At 38.5% G+C, this 16,846-nt stretch overlaps 1 protein-coding gene across 1 annotated transcript; it reads left to right on the forward strand.

Annotated features, from left to right (window-relative positions):
• The first annotated feature begins 2,613 nt into the window (after window positions 1-2,613).
• Window positions 2,614-3,090, forward strand: LOC145105401 (uncharacterized). Its single transcript, XM_079042513.1, has one exon. It carries the CDS (start codon window positions 2,614-2,616, stop codon window positions 3,088-3,090), a length of 477 nt encoding a protein of 158 aa, XP_078898639.1.
• Window positions 3,091-16,846: the final 13,756 nt, after the last annotated feature.

Here is a 16,846-nt window from a genome sequence, read left to right on the forward strand (position 1 = left end):
CTGACACACGGGTTGAGGTCCCGACTGAGTTGAGAAGAGTACCTATTGTGAGGGATTTTCCTGATGTTTTCCCCGAGGATTTGCCCGAAGTGCCTCCTGAGAGGCAATTTTAGTTTCAGATTGATTTAGTACCTGGTGCTTCCCCGATAGCCAAGGCACCGTATCGCCTGACACCACCTGAGATGCATGAGTTGTATATGCAGTTGCAGGAGCTCTTAGACAAGGGTCTTATTCGTCCGAGCAATTCTCTGTGGGGAGCACCAATTCTTTTTTTGAAGAAGAAGGATAGTTCACACAGGATGTGCATTGATTATAGGGAACTGAATAAGCTAATGATGAAGAACCGTTACCCACTTTTGAGGATCGACGACCTATTTGATTAGCTTCAGGGTGCCTCTTGGTTTTTCAAGATTGACCTTTGTTCAGGGTATCATCAGATGAGGATCAGGGATGAGGAAGTACATAAGAAAACCTTTTGAACTCGTTATGGTCATTACGAGTTTGTGGTGATGCCTTTCGGGCTCACCAATGCCTGAACAACATTCATGGACCTCATGAATCGGGTTTGCAAGCTGATGTTGGATCGATCAGTGATTGTTTTTATTTATGATATTCTGGTCTACTCCAAGACCAAGGAGCAGCATGAGCATCATTTGTGAGAGGTGTTGGAGACCTTGAGGAGGGAGAGGCTGTATGCTAAATTCTCCAAATGTGAGTTTTGGTTGCGTGAGGTGCAGTTTTTGGGGCACATCATCAACCAAGACGAAATCTTGGTGGACCCAGCCAAGATCGAGGTCGTGATGCATTGGGAGGTTCCGAAAAACGCATCATAGATTCAAAGTTTCTCGGTTCTTGCGGGGTATTATCAGAGATTTATTCGGGACTTCTCCAAGATTACGGTGCCTCTGACCCCTCTGACCAAGAAGAGTGTGACCTTTCGGTGGGGTCCGGATCAACAGTTTTCCTTCGAGACACTGAGGAAGAGGTTGTGTGAAGCACTAATTCTCACGTTACCTGAGGGATTAGATGATTTTGTGGTTTACTGCGACGCTTCTATTTCAGGATTGGGAGCTGTTCTTATGCAGATATGGCATGTGATTACTTACGCCTCGAGGCAGCTGAAGCCTCATGAGGCGAATTACCCTACACATGATTTGGAATTGGGGGCGGTGGTGTTTGCCCTCAAGATCTAGAGGCAGTAGTTGTACGGAGTCCGATGTACTATCTACACCGATCATAAAAGTTTGAAATATTTGATGGATAAACCGAATTTGAATATGCGTCAACGAAGGTGGTTGGATGTGGTAAAAGATTATGACTGCGAGATTATATACCACCCCGGGAAGGACAATATGGTGGTCGATGCTTTGAGTGGCAAGGCAACATGCTCATCGATCCGAGATATTTGTTTGAGGATGACTGTCACTTCACCTTTGATGGATTTGATCAAGGAGGCTTAGGTGGAAGGATTGAAGAAGGAAAATTGGAAGACTGAGCGGATTAGAGGGCAGATTCCTTTGTTTGTTAGAGACAGCCGGGGGTTATTAACTCTATAAGTAATAAAAAAAATCCCATTTTATATATAATGTGAATCTTATGCTTCCCATGGAAACTACACATTGTGGTATGTTCTTGTTGATGTAAGTGTGTGTGGTTTACCAGTTCATCAAACGAAGAACATGGTAAAAAAAGGTGTATGGTGATCGTGATTCTCAAGCGTTACTTGATCCGAATCTCATTGTAACTTCGCATGGTCGATTCACCATTTGGATTCATGATCCTCGGCTAATCCAGTCACAAATGCTAAATGAGCATTAGAAGAGATTAACATGAGATTGATAGAAGTCAATAAATGTCGTTTTTTAGGAATCTCATATAGATTGAGATCGACAGTAGTTTGTCCACCTAAATAACTCCATTTTGTAATTTTCGGCTAATCTACTTTATATTGTGAAGCCAAATATGGATCCTAGACTTTTGATTAATAATTTTTTTTGGGTAATTATAATAAAAGGATTGTTGATCGAAATAATTGTGTTTCTTTTCTTAATAGACGACCAACGGCTCGAGTGCTACTCCTCCTCTTCCTCCTGCACCAACCATTTCATCAAACTTCTCATTACTCTAACTCCTCTCGCAAGATAAGCTCAGTGGTCCAAACTACCTAGATTGGATTTGTAACACAATGATCACTTTGAGGTAAGAAAATAAGGAGTATGTCATGGACGGGTATCTTTAAGAGGAGCTTCCTGATGATGTTACCGCAGAAGAAGCGGCCAAACATGAAAAGCATCGCTATCACTCGATTGAAGTTTCGTGTCTAATGTTGGCGACCATGTATTATGAACTCCAAAAGAGTTGTGAGAATCTTGGTGCGTATGATATGAATGAGCAGCTCAAAGACATGTTTGAAGAATAATCCCGAACATAGAGATTCAAGGTGATGAAATCATTCTAGGTTGCAAGCAACATGAGAATAGTTCTGTGAGTTGCCATGTGTTAAAAATCAAAGGGTACTTTGACAGACTTGATCGTCTCGACTTTCCATCTACTCAAGAACTGGCTATTGATGTCATTCTTAACTCTCTGACTAGTGCATACAAGCAGTTCACTATGAACTACTATATAAATGGTTTGGAGAAGAGTATCATGGAGCTACATGGGATGCTCAAGACAACTGAAGAAAGCAGTGTTCCACCTAGGAACACAAGTTCAACCACTCTTGTGCTGGCTATTAGGGAAGGTCGTGTCAAGAGAAAGATGCCTTATCATCCCAATGTTAAGGGAAAAGAGAAAGGGAAAGTTGGTAATCCCAATTCCAACCCTAAGAAGGATGTTCCATACATAACACCTGTGAATGATCCTAAAGAGGCCATATGTTACAATTGCCAAGAAAAGGGCCATTGGAAATGTAGCTGCCCTAAGTATCTGGAGGATCTTAAGAAGAATAAAGCCAAGGGTGATGGCACTTCAGGTATGTTTAAATTGAATTACATTCGACTTCTACTTCTAATAATTGGAAACTTGACACAAGATGTGAAACCCACATTTTTTCTGAAGTGCAAGGACTATAACAAAGTAGGAAGCTAAGGCATGGAGAGCATGACTTACTTGATCATGGGGAACAAGAGCAAAGTGGTTGTTACCAATATTGGAGATTACAAGCTTTCATTACCTTCTAGCTTTTTAGTTGTTTTAAAAGATTATTGCTATTCGCCTTACATGGAAAGAAACATTATTTCATTTTATGCATTGTGGATGGATGGTTTTACTTTTGGATTTGTCAATAATGATGCTTCTATTTTTGTTTACAAAGATAATTCTATTTATTTTAAAGCAATTCCTTACAATGGCATATATGAATATGTGATTGGTGTAAGTAGCAACGATATCTTAATCTTAAATGTTAGTTCAACTTCTTTGGATAAATCATGTCTACGACATTGTCGCCTTGGCCACATAAACAAGAAGAGAATTGCCAAGATCTAATCGGATGAAATCTTGGACCATGTAACCTAGAGTTTAATGGAGATTATGAATCTTGTCTACTTGGAAAGATGACAAAGTCTCCTTTCATAGGAAACTATGAAAGAGGAGCAGATCTATAGGACATCATCCACTCGGATGTATGTGGTCCGTTCAGACACATCACCAGACAAGGTAAAAGATACTTTGTTACATTTACTGATGATTTCAGTAGATATGGATATGTTTATTTGACTAAACACAAGTCTTAGACATTTGAAGTATTTAAGAAATTCCAAAGTGAAGTAAAGAACCAATTGGGCAAGAAAATCAAGATACTTCGTTCTGATAGGGGTGAAGAGTATCTTAGTGATGACTTCTACGATCATCTTAGAAGTTGTGGGATAGTCTCGTAACTTGCTCCACCAAGAACACCACAACATAATGGTGTGTCTGAAAGGAGAAATCAAACCTTGCTTGACATGGTTCGTTCTATGATGACTCATGGTACACTTTACATTAGTTTATGGGGTTATGCTCTAGAAATTGGCGCTTATATTCTAAACCTCGTACCAATTAAAAAGGTTGAGAAAGTACCATTCAAAATTTGGAAAGGGACTCGTCCCTCTCTTGCACAAATCAAGGTATGGGGATGTGAGGCTTTCGTTCACCGAGAAGCGCTAGACAAAATTGAACCCAGATCAGAAAGGTGTTACTTCATTGGTTATCCCAATGACTCTTTTGGATACTTGTTTTACAAACCTACTGAGAACATATTTGTGTTGCTTGTAGGGCAATATTTCAAGAAAGAGAGCCGATATCTCAAGAAACTAGTGGGAGCCAAATTGATCTTCATGAGATTCAAGAGTCAACCAATGAAGAACAAGAAGTTGACACTAGATCTCAACCAGAGTTTGAACAATTATTGAGGAATCTAATGTACCTCCACCTCCACCGCATAGATCTGATAGAGAATACCGTCAACCTGAGTTTTATGGATTTCATATTACTCAATAGGATGACAACCTGTTAGGCGATAATGAGCTGTGAAACTATCAGGAAGCCATGGCAAGCATAAAGGCTACAAAATGGAAATAGGTGATAGATAATGAGATTCAGTCCATGTATGATAACCAAGTATGGAATCTAGTTGATCGTAGAATTGGTATTAAAACCATTCGATGTAGATGGGTATTTAAGAAGAAGAATGAAATGGATGTGAACATACACACTTATAAATCTCGACTGGTCGTGAAAGGTTATACTCAAACTCAAGGATTTGATTATGAGGAAACCTTGTCGCTAGTAGCTATGATTAAGTCTATTAGGATACTACTTGCCATAGCTGCTTTTCGTGATTATGAAATATGGAAAATGGTAGTAAAAACTGCTTTCCTTAATGGGAAAATGTCAAAGGATGTTTACATGGCTCAACTAGAAGGTTTTGTACAATCCAAGTCTCCTAATATGGTATGTAAGCTTGAGAAGTCCATTTATGGACTTAAATAAGCTCCTCGCAGGTGGAACATATGTTTCGATGAGAAGATTAAGGAGTTTGGTTTCACACGAAATGAAGATGAACATTGTGTGTATATTAGATCTTGTGGGAGAGTAGTTGCCTTTTTTGTCTTGTTTGTCGACGACATTCTACTCATAGGATATGACATCCCTACACTTAAAAGTGTAAATGCATGGCTTGGGAAAAGTTTCGCTGCGAAGGACTTGAGAGAAGCTACCTACATACTTGGTATCAAGATCTACAAGGATAGATCTAGGCGACTAATTAGACATTGCCAAAACACTTAGTTAGATAAAATCTTGAATAAATTCAAGATGGAAGAATCTAAGAAGGGATTTGTACCTACACAACGTGGCAAAATTTTGAGTAAAACCAATTGTCCTAGTACTAGTGAAGAATTGGACAAAATGAGTCGGGTCCCATATGCTTCTGCTATAGGATCGATCATGTACGCCGTGATATGTACAAGGTCATACGTCTCATATGCCATTAGTATGATGAGTCGTTATCAGGCCAACCCTGGTTAAAGTCATTGGAATGCAGTCAAGAACATTCTGAAGTATCTTAGGAGGACAAAATATATGTTCTTGGTTTTATGGTGGTAGAGATGAGCTTAGCGTCAAAGGATATGTGGATGCAAGTTTCCAAACTGACAGAGATAACTCAATATCCCAGTCGGGTTTTGTGTTCACACTAAATGGTAGACCAGTGACATAGAGAAGTTCCAAGATATTACTGATTCAACTACAAACTCAGAGTATATTGCAACCATTGAAGCAGCTAAAGAAGCAGTGTGGCTCAAGAAGTTCATCAATGATTTAGGTGTTGTTCCAAGTATAGTTAAGCCGATTGAGACATTTTCTTATAATGAGGGTGCAGTTCCTGTAAATAAATAACCTCGCGATGGAGACATTATCATGATTTGGGTTCCATCTGAAGATGATCTAGCAGATTTGCTCACCATACCATTGTCACAGATTAAGCATGATTCTCATACTGGGTTTATTGGCATTCGATTTGCTATTAAATTGGTTTGGTTAACACATTTTTTAGTTTGATCTCTTTGGGAATTTTTTGGATATTTTGATTTGGTAATTATTAATAGTAAGTTACTATAATTGTTCATATTATATGTGTTCCTACTTTTTGCATGTTTAGAACCCTTTCTAGTATAATTTATTATTTGAACATTCCATAATCAATCCTACTCTTAGAAGATAGTAGTGAATTAATATTGTCATAGTATTAGATCCTACATAGAGTTTAGATCAGACTTGTTTATCATTTTTCCTGCCCTATGTTTGATCTAATGAGACAAGAAACCCATCAGTGCAACCAATTCCTTTATGTAAACCTCGACTAACTTCTCAGAGGATGAACTCTCCTAAATCGGGATGAAGTGGGAGCTCTTGGTCAACCTATTGACAATAACCCATATAGAATCAACCATGTGCGCCATCCTTGGTAACTTCGTGATGAAATTTATTGTGATCTCCTCCCATTTCCACATGGGAATGGGTAACAACTGCATCTTTTCGTGGGGTCTTTAGTGTTTAGCCTTGACTTTCCGGCAAGTCAAGCATCGCTCTAAGTACCAAACTATTTCCCTCTTCATATAGGGCCACTAATAGCTCATTCTACGGTCTCTATACATATTCGTAGCCCCGGGATGGATCGAAAACTTCTATTTGTGTGCTTCCTCCAACACAGTTTGCATAACCACGCCAGCTGCCTGAACCCATACTCTGTCGCACTGAGTCAATAAACCTCGACTGTCTCTGACAAATAAAGGAATATGACCCCTGATCCTTTCTTCCTTCCAAATCTCATTCTTCAATCCCTCAACTTGCGCCTCCTTGATCAAATCTAACAATGGTGAAGTGATATTCATCCTCAAACATAGGTCTCAGATTGGAGCACTGTCACACCCTCGAACCTGGACGGAAGAAACGTCCGGGGGCGGATGACTTCGTGTACAGTATCATAACAATTGAATATGAATGAAACATAGCAACCAAACATCATATATTGGAAATACACACTTACATAGTTTACATATTGAATCTTGTTCATCAATTACACAAAAGTAAGAAAGTAAAATTTCTTGAAGTCGCACCACTTGATCTTATAGTCGAACTTATTGCCTGCTACTGGAATTCCTGAGAATACAAGTCGTTTTGAAAAGCGTCAACTAAAAAGTTGGTGAGTTCATAAGCAGTTTTGAATAAAAATGGTTTTTTTTGTATTTGTTTAGAATCGTTTTCAAAGTGCTTTCAAAAATATCCGATACTTTCTAAAAAAAATAGTTTGAAATATTTGTGTCCGATCTTATATTAATGCATGTGTGTTAATGGTTACAAAAATAGAAAGAGAATGATTTCCAGACAACCCGATGTTGTCTGCAATAGATAATGCTGAAATCTCAACCCCGGTGGTTGAGTACCGATGCTTATAGATTGTCGTTTTATCAAAAAGAAGGTTTCCCGTTTTATTCCAAAAAGAAAATAGAATGGTTTCCTGTTTTACTCCAAAAATAAAATAGAATGGTTTCCTGTTTTACTCCAAAAAGAAAATAGAATGGTTTCCTGTTTTATCCCAAAAAGAAAATAGAATGGTTTCCTGTTTTATCCCAAAAAGAAAATAGAATAGTTTCCCGTAAATCTTATAACGTTAATTCCTCTAAGTGAGTTGCTATAACCATACATAATAATGACAATTTCGCCTGTCTCTGCGTCTTTAGGATGCCGCCGGAATAGAATAAGGTTTTTGTCACCCTAGACTGGCCTACTCTAACTGTAGCGAACAGCTCAGGTGTGGGGTGTCACCCCCGTATAGATCTATACACAAACTCCCGCTTTCCCTTCAGGAAACTCTGGTTATAACTACAGGCTACGATTGTACACTCAAAGGTGCCAACCGACAGGTCTCACTAGATCCTTAATCGAAAATTTACACGGAAAAGAAAGAACACATATAAAACTCATTCTCAGGCCCAATAAACATGTAAGTGGACCACTAAGGCCCACTATACGTATCTATTATTTCCAGGCACAAAAGGAATGTGAATGTCTACCCTGAGCCCAATATACATGTAAAAGGACACTAAGGCCCATTAAACATGTATACTATTTCCAGGCTCAGTAAGGATAAGAAAATCGGTTTTAACCCGTTTGTTATTGTTCTGTTTATTTTAGCTCGATTATTTACAAAATTGATATAAAAAGCCCACTTTTTGTAAAAATGACGTTCTTGGCCCAATAAGCCACAAAGTTTTCAATTAAGGCCCAATTATAGTAAAAATAACACTTTAGTCCCCATTTTGTTCAAAACTTGTGTTTATGACTAGTTTGTGGTAAAAATAACATTTTATACCCATTTTTGTCAAAAATAACATTTTTGGCTTGATTTTTGTGAAATACACATTTTTCTGGTTTTTGGCTTTTCTGACTTAGTTGTTGGAAAATTTGTAGAAAAATCATCGTAAGTCAAAATTTGGATCCGTAAATTCTAGAAGTTTGGAAATTTTGTCTACTTTGTTCACAATTTTTCTCATAGTTTTTATTGGCCTCTAACAAGTGTGAAATTTCACACCTACAAAGATTGGTCCGAAATTATTTCAAATCTGATAGGCAGTTTTATAAAATTCGCCAAAAATAGTAGAGAAATCGTATGAAAACGTGAGAGTAGTCATTTTAAAGGTAATAACCTGAACTGTTTGCATGTAAAACAGTTTTGAAAAATATTACCATTAAGGAGGTCAAAACAGTTCGATATTGGACTAAAACTTTTCTGTCAAGGGCTGATTTTTGAGTTTAAGTTATCTAAGTTTGTTCACAACACTTGTTTTTGCTATTTTAAGTGGATAAATCCCAGATCTACAAGTTTACAAGTATTATATGTGAGGACACATATTTTCTCAAGGTTTATATGAAGATCCAAGTGATAAACTTCATTTTCAAGTAAAGATCTAAAAGTTAAACACATAAACATGCATATATACATAGATCTAACACAAAAGCACTTGTATTCTCCCCCAAAAACATTATAAAACCGAAAACAAGGGGGTATGAACTCACCTTGGGGGTTTTTGAGATGTAGAAGGAGATGAAGAAGAAACTTTGAGTCTAGCTTGTGCCTTGAAGAGATCTCGAAAATTATGGGTGTTCTAAGAAGTTTGACACACAACAAAGTGTGTAAATTGAATCTTCTAAGCATAAATATGAAACAAAACACTTGAGTTTAGTGTAGATCTTACCAAAAAGCCTAGGATTGGTCTTTGAAGATGATGAACTCGAAAATTAGAAGAGAATAAGGAGGTTGTTTTCTTGAGTGTTTGGTGAAGAAGAATGAGACTTGTGGAGTGTGTGAGTGTGTGTATTGGCCGTGAATAAGAGAGGGAAGGAGGGGAAGGAGGTGTTTGTCTTATAGGAACCTTGATTTGATAGTTGCATTGTTGTATGGTGGGTATTAGGGAGGTGGCACCACCAAGTCAACCCTTGTATTTGTCTTCTCTTTCTTTTCTTATTTATTTTATCATTTTTTTTAGATGGGCCGATTGGTCCAATAGGAGAGGGAAAGAAAGAAAATCTTGGGCTTGGCCTAAAAGAGTTCTTGGTTCATTAATAAATTTTCGGCCCATTAGAGCCCAAGGAAGGGTTTTCGGCCCAAAAAGACCAATTGAAGGAGTTATCGGCCCAATAGGGCCCAATAAGGAAGTCTTGGTCCAATAAGGGTATTCGGTTGAGAATTTATGGGTTAAGGCCTAAAATGATTGGGCTTGGCTTACTGGATCGAGTTTTTGGGCTTTTACAAGGAGATTATATTGTTTAGGAATTCACATCTTAACCTAATTTTGCCAGATGTGACATCATCCCCCCATTAGAGGGAATTTCGTCCCGAAATTCTTTCTAAAGTAGCATCCCAAGTACTAAGGAAAAAGCGTGAGTGTCTCTGTTATGTCTAGTCTCTTCGTTCTAAGGAGAATTGAAGTCTCTGCTTAGTGTTCTAGCAGACCTTTGCTACTGGCCTTTGACCTTGCTCCTTTGGTTAGTTAGGTGTCGGTCATCTCGGCCTAACATGGAGGTATTCTGCCTTTGCGTTTTATATGGCAAGGTGAATGGGTGGTTACGGCTATTGTGGATTTGTGTACTTGGCGTTCCATAAGTAGTGTCTCCTAAACTTTAAGGCGAACACTTATTGTCACCAAGTTAAGGTTGCGTGTGGTATAGTTGGTCTCATACTTCTTAGGTTGCCATGGGAGTTTCTTACTATGAGGTTTTGTACTAGTGGGAGGTTTGATGTTTGCTTGTTTCTACAAGTAGGTCTAGTAAATCCTTGATTTGGGATAGGAGATATCGATCCTTGAGGATGGGTTCATTTGATCCTTAGTAGTCAGTGGTCCTATGGACACTTAGCCTTTCCTATTTATGAGTTGGATAGGCATTCCCTGAGGTTCAAGTCTTGGTTTGATAACTTCATACTTATTGGGTCGTTCCATCGACCGGATACCTTCGGTGTTTATGTTGGTGCTAAGTGGTCTGGTGGTCTGGCTACGAGAATGGCTCCATGAGTTGAGTCGATCTACGAACTCAACTTGGCATGTAGGTGATGTTTCCGAAAGGGCTTTGGAAACATCTTAGGGGGGTTTATAAATCTGTAGGTTACCCTTGGTGTCCTTTGCTCCTCGTTTCCTTATCCTTATTAAGGGCTAGAAATGAGTGTGGTATTACTTGCACGGGTACCTAAGGGTCTAGATGCTCGAGATAATTCGAGTATTGTCTTTACAAGTTGTAGGGGTCTCGTTAATCGATTGGTTAAGGTGAAGAGTCTCGTTGGTACATGAATTTCGTATAGTAAGGATCACGTCAGCCCATGTCAATTGACACCGTTGGGCTCCTTATTGTAATAGACGTTGGATAGATCTGAAAAGGGATAATTGTTTGAAATGATAGTGTGTTCTATGGACACGTTTGTAATGTTACCAATTTCGTCCTCAGTATTAGCACCGTGGTTATTTCGTTCCGAATTTTTTTGGGTGTCCGAGCAATACGAGTGCCTTGATATAAATGATGTGACTTCGTAGTCTAATTTATATTAGACCTCTCTATGATGGTTTGATGTAGCCTAGTCGTACGTAATTCAAGATTGAAAAGGTTGTAAACTGAGTGGTTATGCCCTAAATTCACAGTCAGACAAGGAATAAGAATTAAGGCGGGTTCACGCACTCTAAGTTTGTACAATCTTAATTACACACGGCCTTACGTTTACACTAAGTTATCATAACTTTCGCAATGATCTTTAGTTTTCCTACGAAGGATATGATAAGTTCGGATGAGGGAGTACTTTATGATTATGAATTTTAATTGGCAAAAATTTTGTGAAAATGCGATGCTTAATTTTTGTTGTTTTGAAACGTACCGGTAATCCCAGTAGGGTTCCTTGTTGCTTCATCATGTCCCGTTGTTAAACTCCTCCCGGTCCTCCGTCATTCTTCTCTGTTGGACAATTCCTCTTGAAGTGTCCCGTCTCACCGCATGCGTGGCATACTGGACTTACTTCTGGGTTGAGGGTTGGAGTGACGCATGGGGCCGGGGCCCTACAGCGGGAGATGTGCCCCTTCTTGTTACACCTATTGCAATGCAATTCCCGGCAGACTCCATGATGATGGTAGCGGCACTTGATGCAGAGCGGGAGTTTCCATGATACGGTTTTCTCGGTGCTGGGGTAGGGGGGCTAGTGGGGTTAGGGGCTGCTACAACTTGTTGCCTTTTGGGAGGCCCTTGAGTCGATCTGCTTCCTTTATTGTTCCCCTGCTTTCGCTTCATGACCTTAGGTTTGGAGTTTGGGGCGTCTTGGTAAGTTCTCCCTCGTTGGTTTCCTTGGTTGTTACTACGGTTGGAGTTATCGACACCATTTCCATTTCCATTTGGATTGTTGACGTTGAGTTGCGCCATGACGGCTGTCACGGCAGCTGTTACAGTGGCTTGGAAGGTTGCAGGGTCCATCTGCAGAACTGGTGTTTCGCCGGCTAGCTGGTTGTTTCCATGGGAAGACATGATTATGTTGCATGATGATAAACTGGTTCGTGAGTAACTATGGTTATATCTAGTCGTATCTCATCTATGATTATAGATATGAACTTATGCATGTACGCATATAAATCACATGTTTTGTTGTACGATTCTCGTGGTTTCGACCTACATCCCTATGATGTATTAATGGTAGTATGTAGAAATAGGTATTGTACAAATGTTAAGTTACCCTAATAGATCATAGATATCAGATCCTTAAACTGGCTTGGGTTACATGAGTTCTCGTAGGGCGTACCTCTCTTGATTTACTTCTACTAGTTGTGACGAATTACATGGTAGACCTAGGACTTAGTGTGATGACTCTCATATGCCTAAATAGCGTAAAGGTGTCCAACCATTTCGTTTATCTCACGAGTGGCCTCTTCCTCTCTCTGCTCTGCTAAGGCTGCCCTAGCCTCAGCTTCCATGAGCTATTGCCTTAGGGTGGTCACCTCCTCTTCTAAGGGGCGGAGATGATTCGTAAGGTCTTCTTGTTCTGCGTGTTGGTTCGGTATAGCATTCCGAGGGGGTAAGGCTCGCTAAGGATCTCTCTGGCACCTTCATCCATGTCTGACTCCTCATCAGAATCCTTTCCCTCGGGGTTCCTCTCTTGGTATTTTTTCAGGACCCAATTCTGGTTTCTCCCTTTGCACTTCCTCTGGTTCTCCCTCGGTCCATTCGTTGGCTATTACTGCAGGGTAGTAGGGGTCTTCGGGGTGATGCTCAGTCATGTTGTCTTTGCGAGAGTGGAGGTAGGAGATACATGTAGAAGATTTAAATGTGGAGGTCATATGGTATTATAAATTGCTACTATAGTATTACATGTTTGATCCTAGGGATTCTTGATGTACGAAATCGATATGTTTTTAAACTTGTTGTTATTGTTTAGTATCATAAAATACTCCTACAGTATTTTAAACCTTAGGTTTGGTTCTAATGTTCCTTTGCATGTAGGGTTTGTAAGTTTTAGACTTGTTGCAACACCACCATCACTCCCAAGCACATGTTGGTCGTATCTCGAATAAATACAGTTGATCAGGCTCTATTTATTCCAGATATGATTACATAACTGCCCAGGTTTGACTGTAGTGTTCAACATCTATATACTTTTTGTTTTGTTCGTATTATGATACAGTTCTAGCAAGTATGTATACTTTTAGAAGATACTCATATTCTTAAGGTATACTTTTCGTCAGAGTGTTTTTAGTCCCATTGTATTTATAGTTTTATATCTTGTATGGTTAGATATACTAGTTCACTATAAACAATGCTCTGATACCAACCTGTCACACCCCCGAACCTGGACGGCGGAAACGTCCGGGGGCGGATGACTTCATGTACAGTATCATAACAATTGAATATGAATGAAACATAGCAACCAAACATCATACATTGGAAATACACACTTACATAGTTTACATATTGAATCTTGTTCATCAATTACACAAAAGTAAGAAAGTAAAATTTCTTGAAGTCGCACTAGTTGATCTTATAGTCGAACTTATTACCTGCTAATGGAATTCCTGAGAATACAAGTCGTTTTGAAAAGCATCAACTAAAAAGTTGGTGAGTTCATAAGCAGTTTTGAATAAAAATGGTTTTTTTTGTATTTGTTTAGAATCGTTTTCAAAGTGCTTTCAAAAATATCCGATACTTTCTAAAAAGAAATGGTTTGAAATATTTGTGTCCGATCTTATATTAATGCATGTGTGTTAATGGTTACAAAAATTGAAAGAGAATGATTTCCAGACAACCCGATGTTGTCTGCAATAGATAATGCTGAAATCTCAACCCCGGTGGTTGAGTACCGATGCTTATAGATTGTCGTTTTATCAAAAAGAAGGTTTCCCGTTTTATTCCAAAAGGAAAATAGAATGGTTTCCTGTTTTACTCCAAAATGAAAATAGAATGGTTTCCTGTTTTACTCCAAAAAGAAAATAGAATGGTTTCCTGTTTTATCCCAAAAAGAAAATAGAACGGTTTCTTGTTTTATCCCAAAAAGAAAATAGAATAGTTTCCCGTAAATCTTATAACGTTAATTCCTCTAAGTGAGTCGCTATAACCATACATAATAATGACAATTTCGCCTGTCTTTTCGTCTTTAGGATGCCGTCGGAATATAATAAGGTTTTTGTCACCCTAGACTGGCCTACTCTAACTGTAGCGAACAGCTCAGGTGTGGGGTGTCACCCCCGTATAGATCTATACACAAACTCCCGCTTTCCCTTCAGGAAACTCTGGTTATAACTACAGGCTACGATTGTACACTCAAAGGTGCCAACCGACAGGTCTCACTAGATCCTTAATCGAAAATTTACACGGAAAAGAAAGAAGAACACATATAAAACTCATTCTCAGGCCCAATAAACATGTAAGTGGACCACTAAGACCCACTATACGTATCTATTATTTCCAGGCACAAAAGGAATGTGAATGTCTACCCTGAGCCCAATATACATGTAAAAGGACACTAAACCCCACTAAACATGTATACTATTTCCAGGCTCAGTAAGGATAAGAAAATAATTTTTAACCCGTTTGTTATTGTTCTGTTTATTTTAGCTCGATTATTTACAAAATTGATATAAAAAGCCCACTTTTTGTAAAAATGACGTTCTTGGCCCAATAAGCCACAAAGTTTTCAATTAAGGCCAAATTATAGTAAAAATAACACTTTAGTCCCGATTTTGTTCAAAACTTGTGTTTATGACTAGTTTGTGGTAAAAATAACATTTTATACCCATTTTTGTCAAAAATATCATTTTTGGCTTGATTTTTGTGAAATACACATTTTTCTGGTTTTTGGCTTTTCTGACTTAGTTGTTGGAAAATTTGTAGAAAAATCATCGTAAGTCGAAATTTGGATCCGTAAATTCTGGAAGTTTGGAAATTTTGTCTACTTTGTTCACAATTTTTCTCATAGTTTTTATTGGCCTCTAACAAGTGTGAAATTGCACACCTACACAGATTGGTCCGAAATTATTTCAAATCTGATAGGCAGTTTTGTAAAATTCGCCAAAAATAGTAGAAAAATCGTATGAAAACGTGAGAGTAGTCATTTTAAAGGTAATAACCTGAACGTTTTGCATGTAAAACAGTTTTAAAAAATATTACCATTAAGGAGGTCAAAACAGTTCGATATTGGACTAAAACGTTTCTGTCAAGGGCTGATTTTTGAGTTTAAGTTATCTAAGTTTGTTCACAACACTTGTTTTTGCTATTTTAAGTGGATAAATCCCAGATCTACAAGTTTACAAGTATTATATGTGAGGACACATACTTTTCTCAAGGTTTATATGAAGATCCAAGTGATAAACTTCATTTTCAAGTAAAGATCTAAAAGTTAAACACATAAACATGCATATATACATAGATCTAACACAAAAGCACTTGTATTCTCCCCCAAAAACATTATAAAACCGAAAACAAGGGGGTATGAACTCACCTGGGGGTTTTTTGAGATGTAGAAGGAGATGAAGAAGAAACTTTGAGTCTAGCTTGTGCCTTGAAGAGATCTCGAAAATTATGGGTGTTCTAAGGAGTTTGACACACAACAAAGTGTGTAAATTGAATGTTCTAAGCATAAATATGAAACAAAACACTTGAGTTTAGTGTAGATCTTACCAAAAAGCCTAGGATTGGTCCTTGAAGATGATGAACTCGAAAATTAGAAGAGAATAAGGAGGTTGTTTTCTTGAGTGTTTGGTGAAGAAGAATGAGACTTGTGGAGTGTGTGAGTGTGTGTATTGGCCGTGAATAAGAGATGGAAGGAGGGGAAGGAGGTGTTTGTCTTATAAGAACCTTGATTTGATAGTTGCATTGTTGTATGGTGGGTATTAGGGAGGTGGCACAACCAAGTCAACCCTTGTATTTGTCTTCTCTTTCTTTTCTTATTTATTTATTTATTTTTTTTAGATGGGCCGATTGGTCCAATAGGAGAGAGAAAGAAAGAAAATCTTGGGCTTGGCCTAAAAGAGTTCTTGGTTCATTAAGAAATTTTCGGCCCATTAGAGCCCAAGGAAGGGTTTTCGGCCCAAAAAGACCAATTGAAGGAGTTATCGGCCCAATAGGGCCCAATAAGGAAGTCTTGGTCCAATAAGGGTATTGGGTTGAGAATTTATGGGTTAAGGCCCAAAATGATTGGGCTTGGCTTACTGGATCGAGTTTTTGGGATTTTACAAGGAGATTATATTGTTTAGGAATTCACATCTTAACCTAATTTTGCCAGATGTGACAAGCACTGGTCGCCTTACGACTTAAGCTGTCAGCCACTACATTGGCCTTCCCAGGATGATACATAATCTCGCAATCATAATCCTCGCTACATCCAATCATCTACACTGCCGCATACTCAGATTTGGTTGATCCGTTAAGTATATCAAACTCTTGTGAACTATGTGAATGTGTAGGATAATTCTCCTCATGTGGCTTCAATGACCTTGAAGCGTAAAGGATCATGTGACTCCTCTGCATAAGTAATGCCCCCACCCCTGTGATAAAAGCATTGTAATAAACCACAAAATCATCTACATCCTCAGGAAGGGTTAATATCGGAGCCTTTCATAATATCTGCCTCAAGGTATCAAATGATACATGATGCTTAGGCCCCCATCGAAAAATGACATTCTTCTTCGAGTAACAGTGTATGTGCATCGGACCACACAGAAAACAGGTCGTCCAAACGCTATGAGCTAAAGAAAGGTTGCAGCCCATGAACGACGTTGTTCGATATTCAACCCACTAGGATATACCGAACACATATACTTTATAAAATAAATATTTTGTATAAAAT

This window comes from Lactuca virosa, chromosome 4 (assembly GCF_052849685.1).
Source record: "Lactuca virosa cultivar CGN04683 chromosome 4, Lactuca_virosa_CGN04683_v6, whole genome shotgun sequence".
Taxonomy (NCBI): Eukaryota; Viridiplantae; Streptophyta; class Magnoliopsida; order Asterales; family Asteraceae; genus Lactuca; species Lactuca virosa.

Bases quoted from the DNA above. Each gene is read 5' to 3' on its own strand.
- LOC145105401 (XM_079042513.1), top strand. From the start codon at position 2,614: ATGAACTACTATATAAATGGTTTGGAGAAGAGTATCATGGAGCTACAT.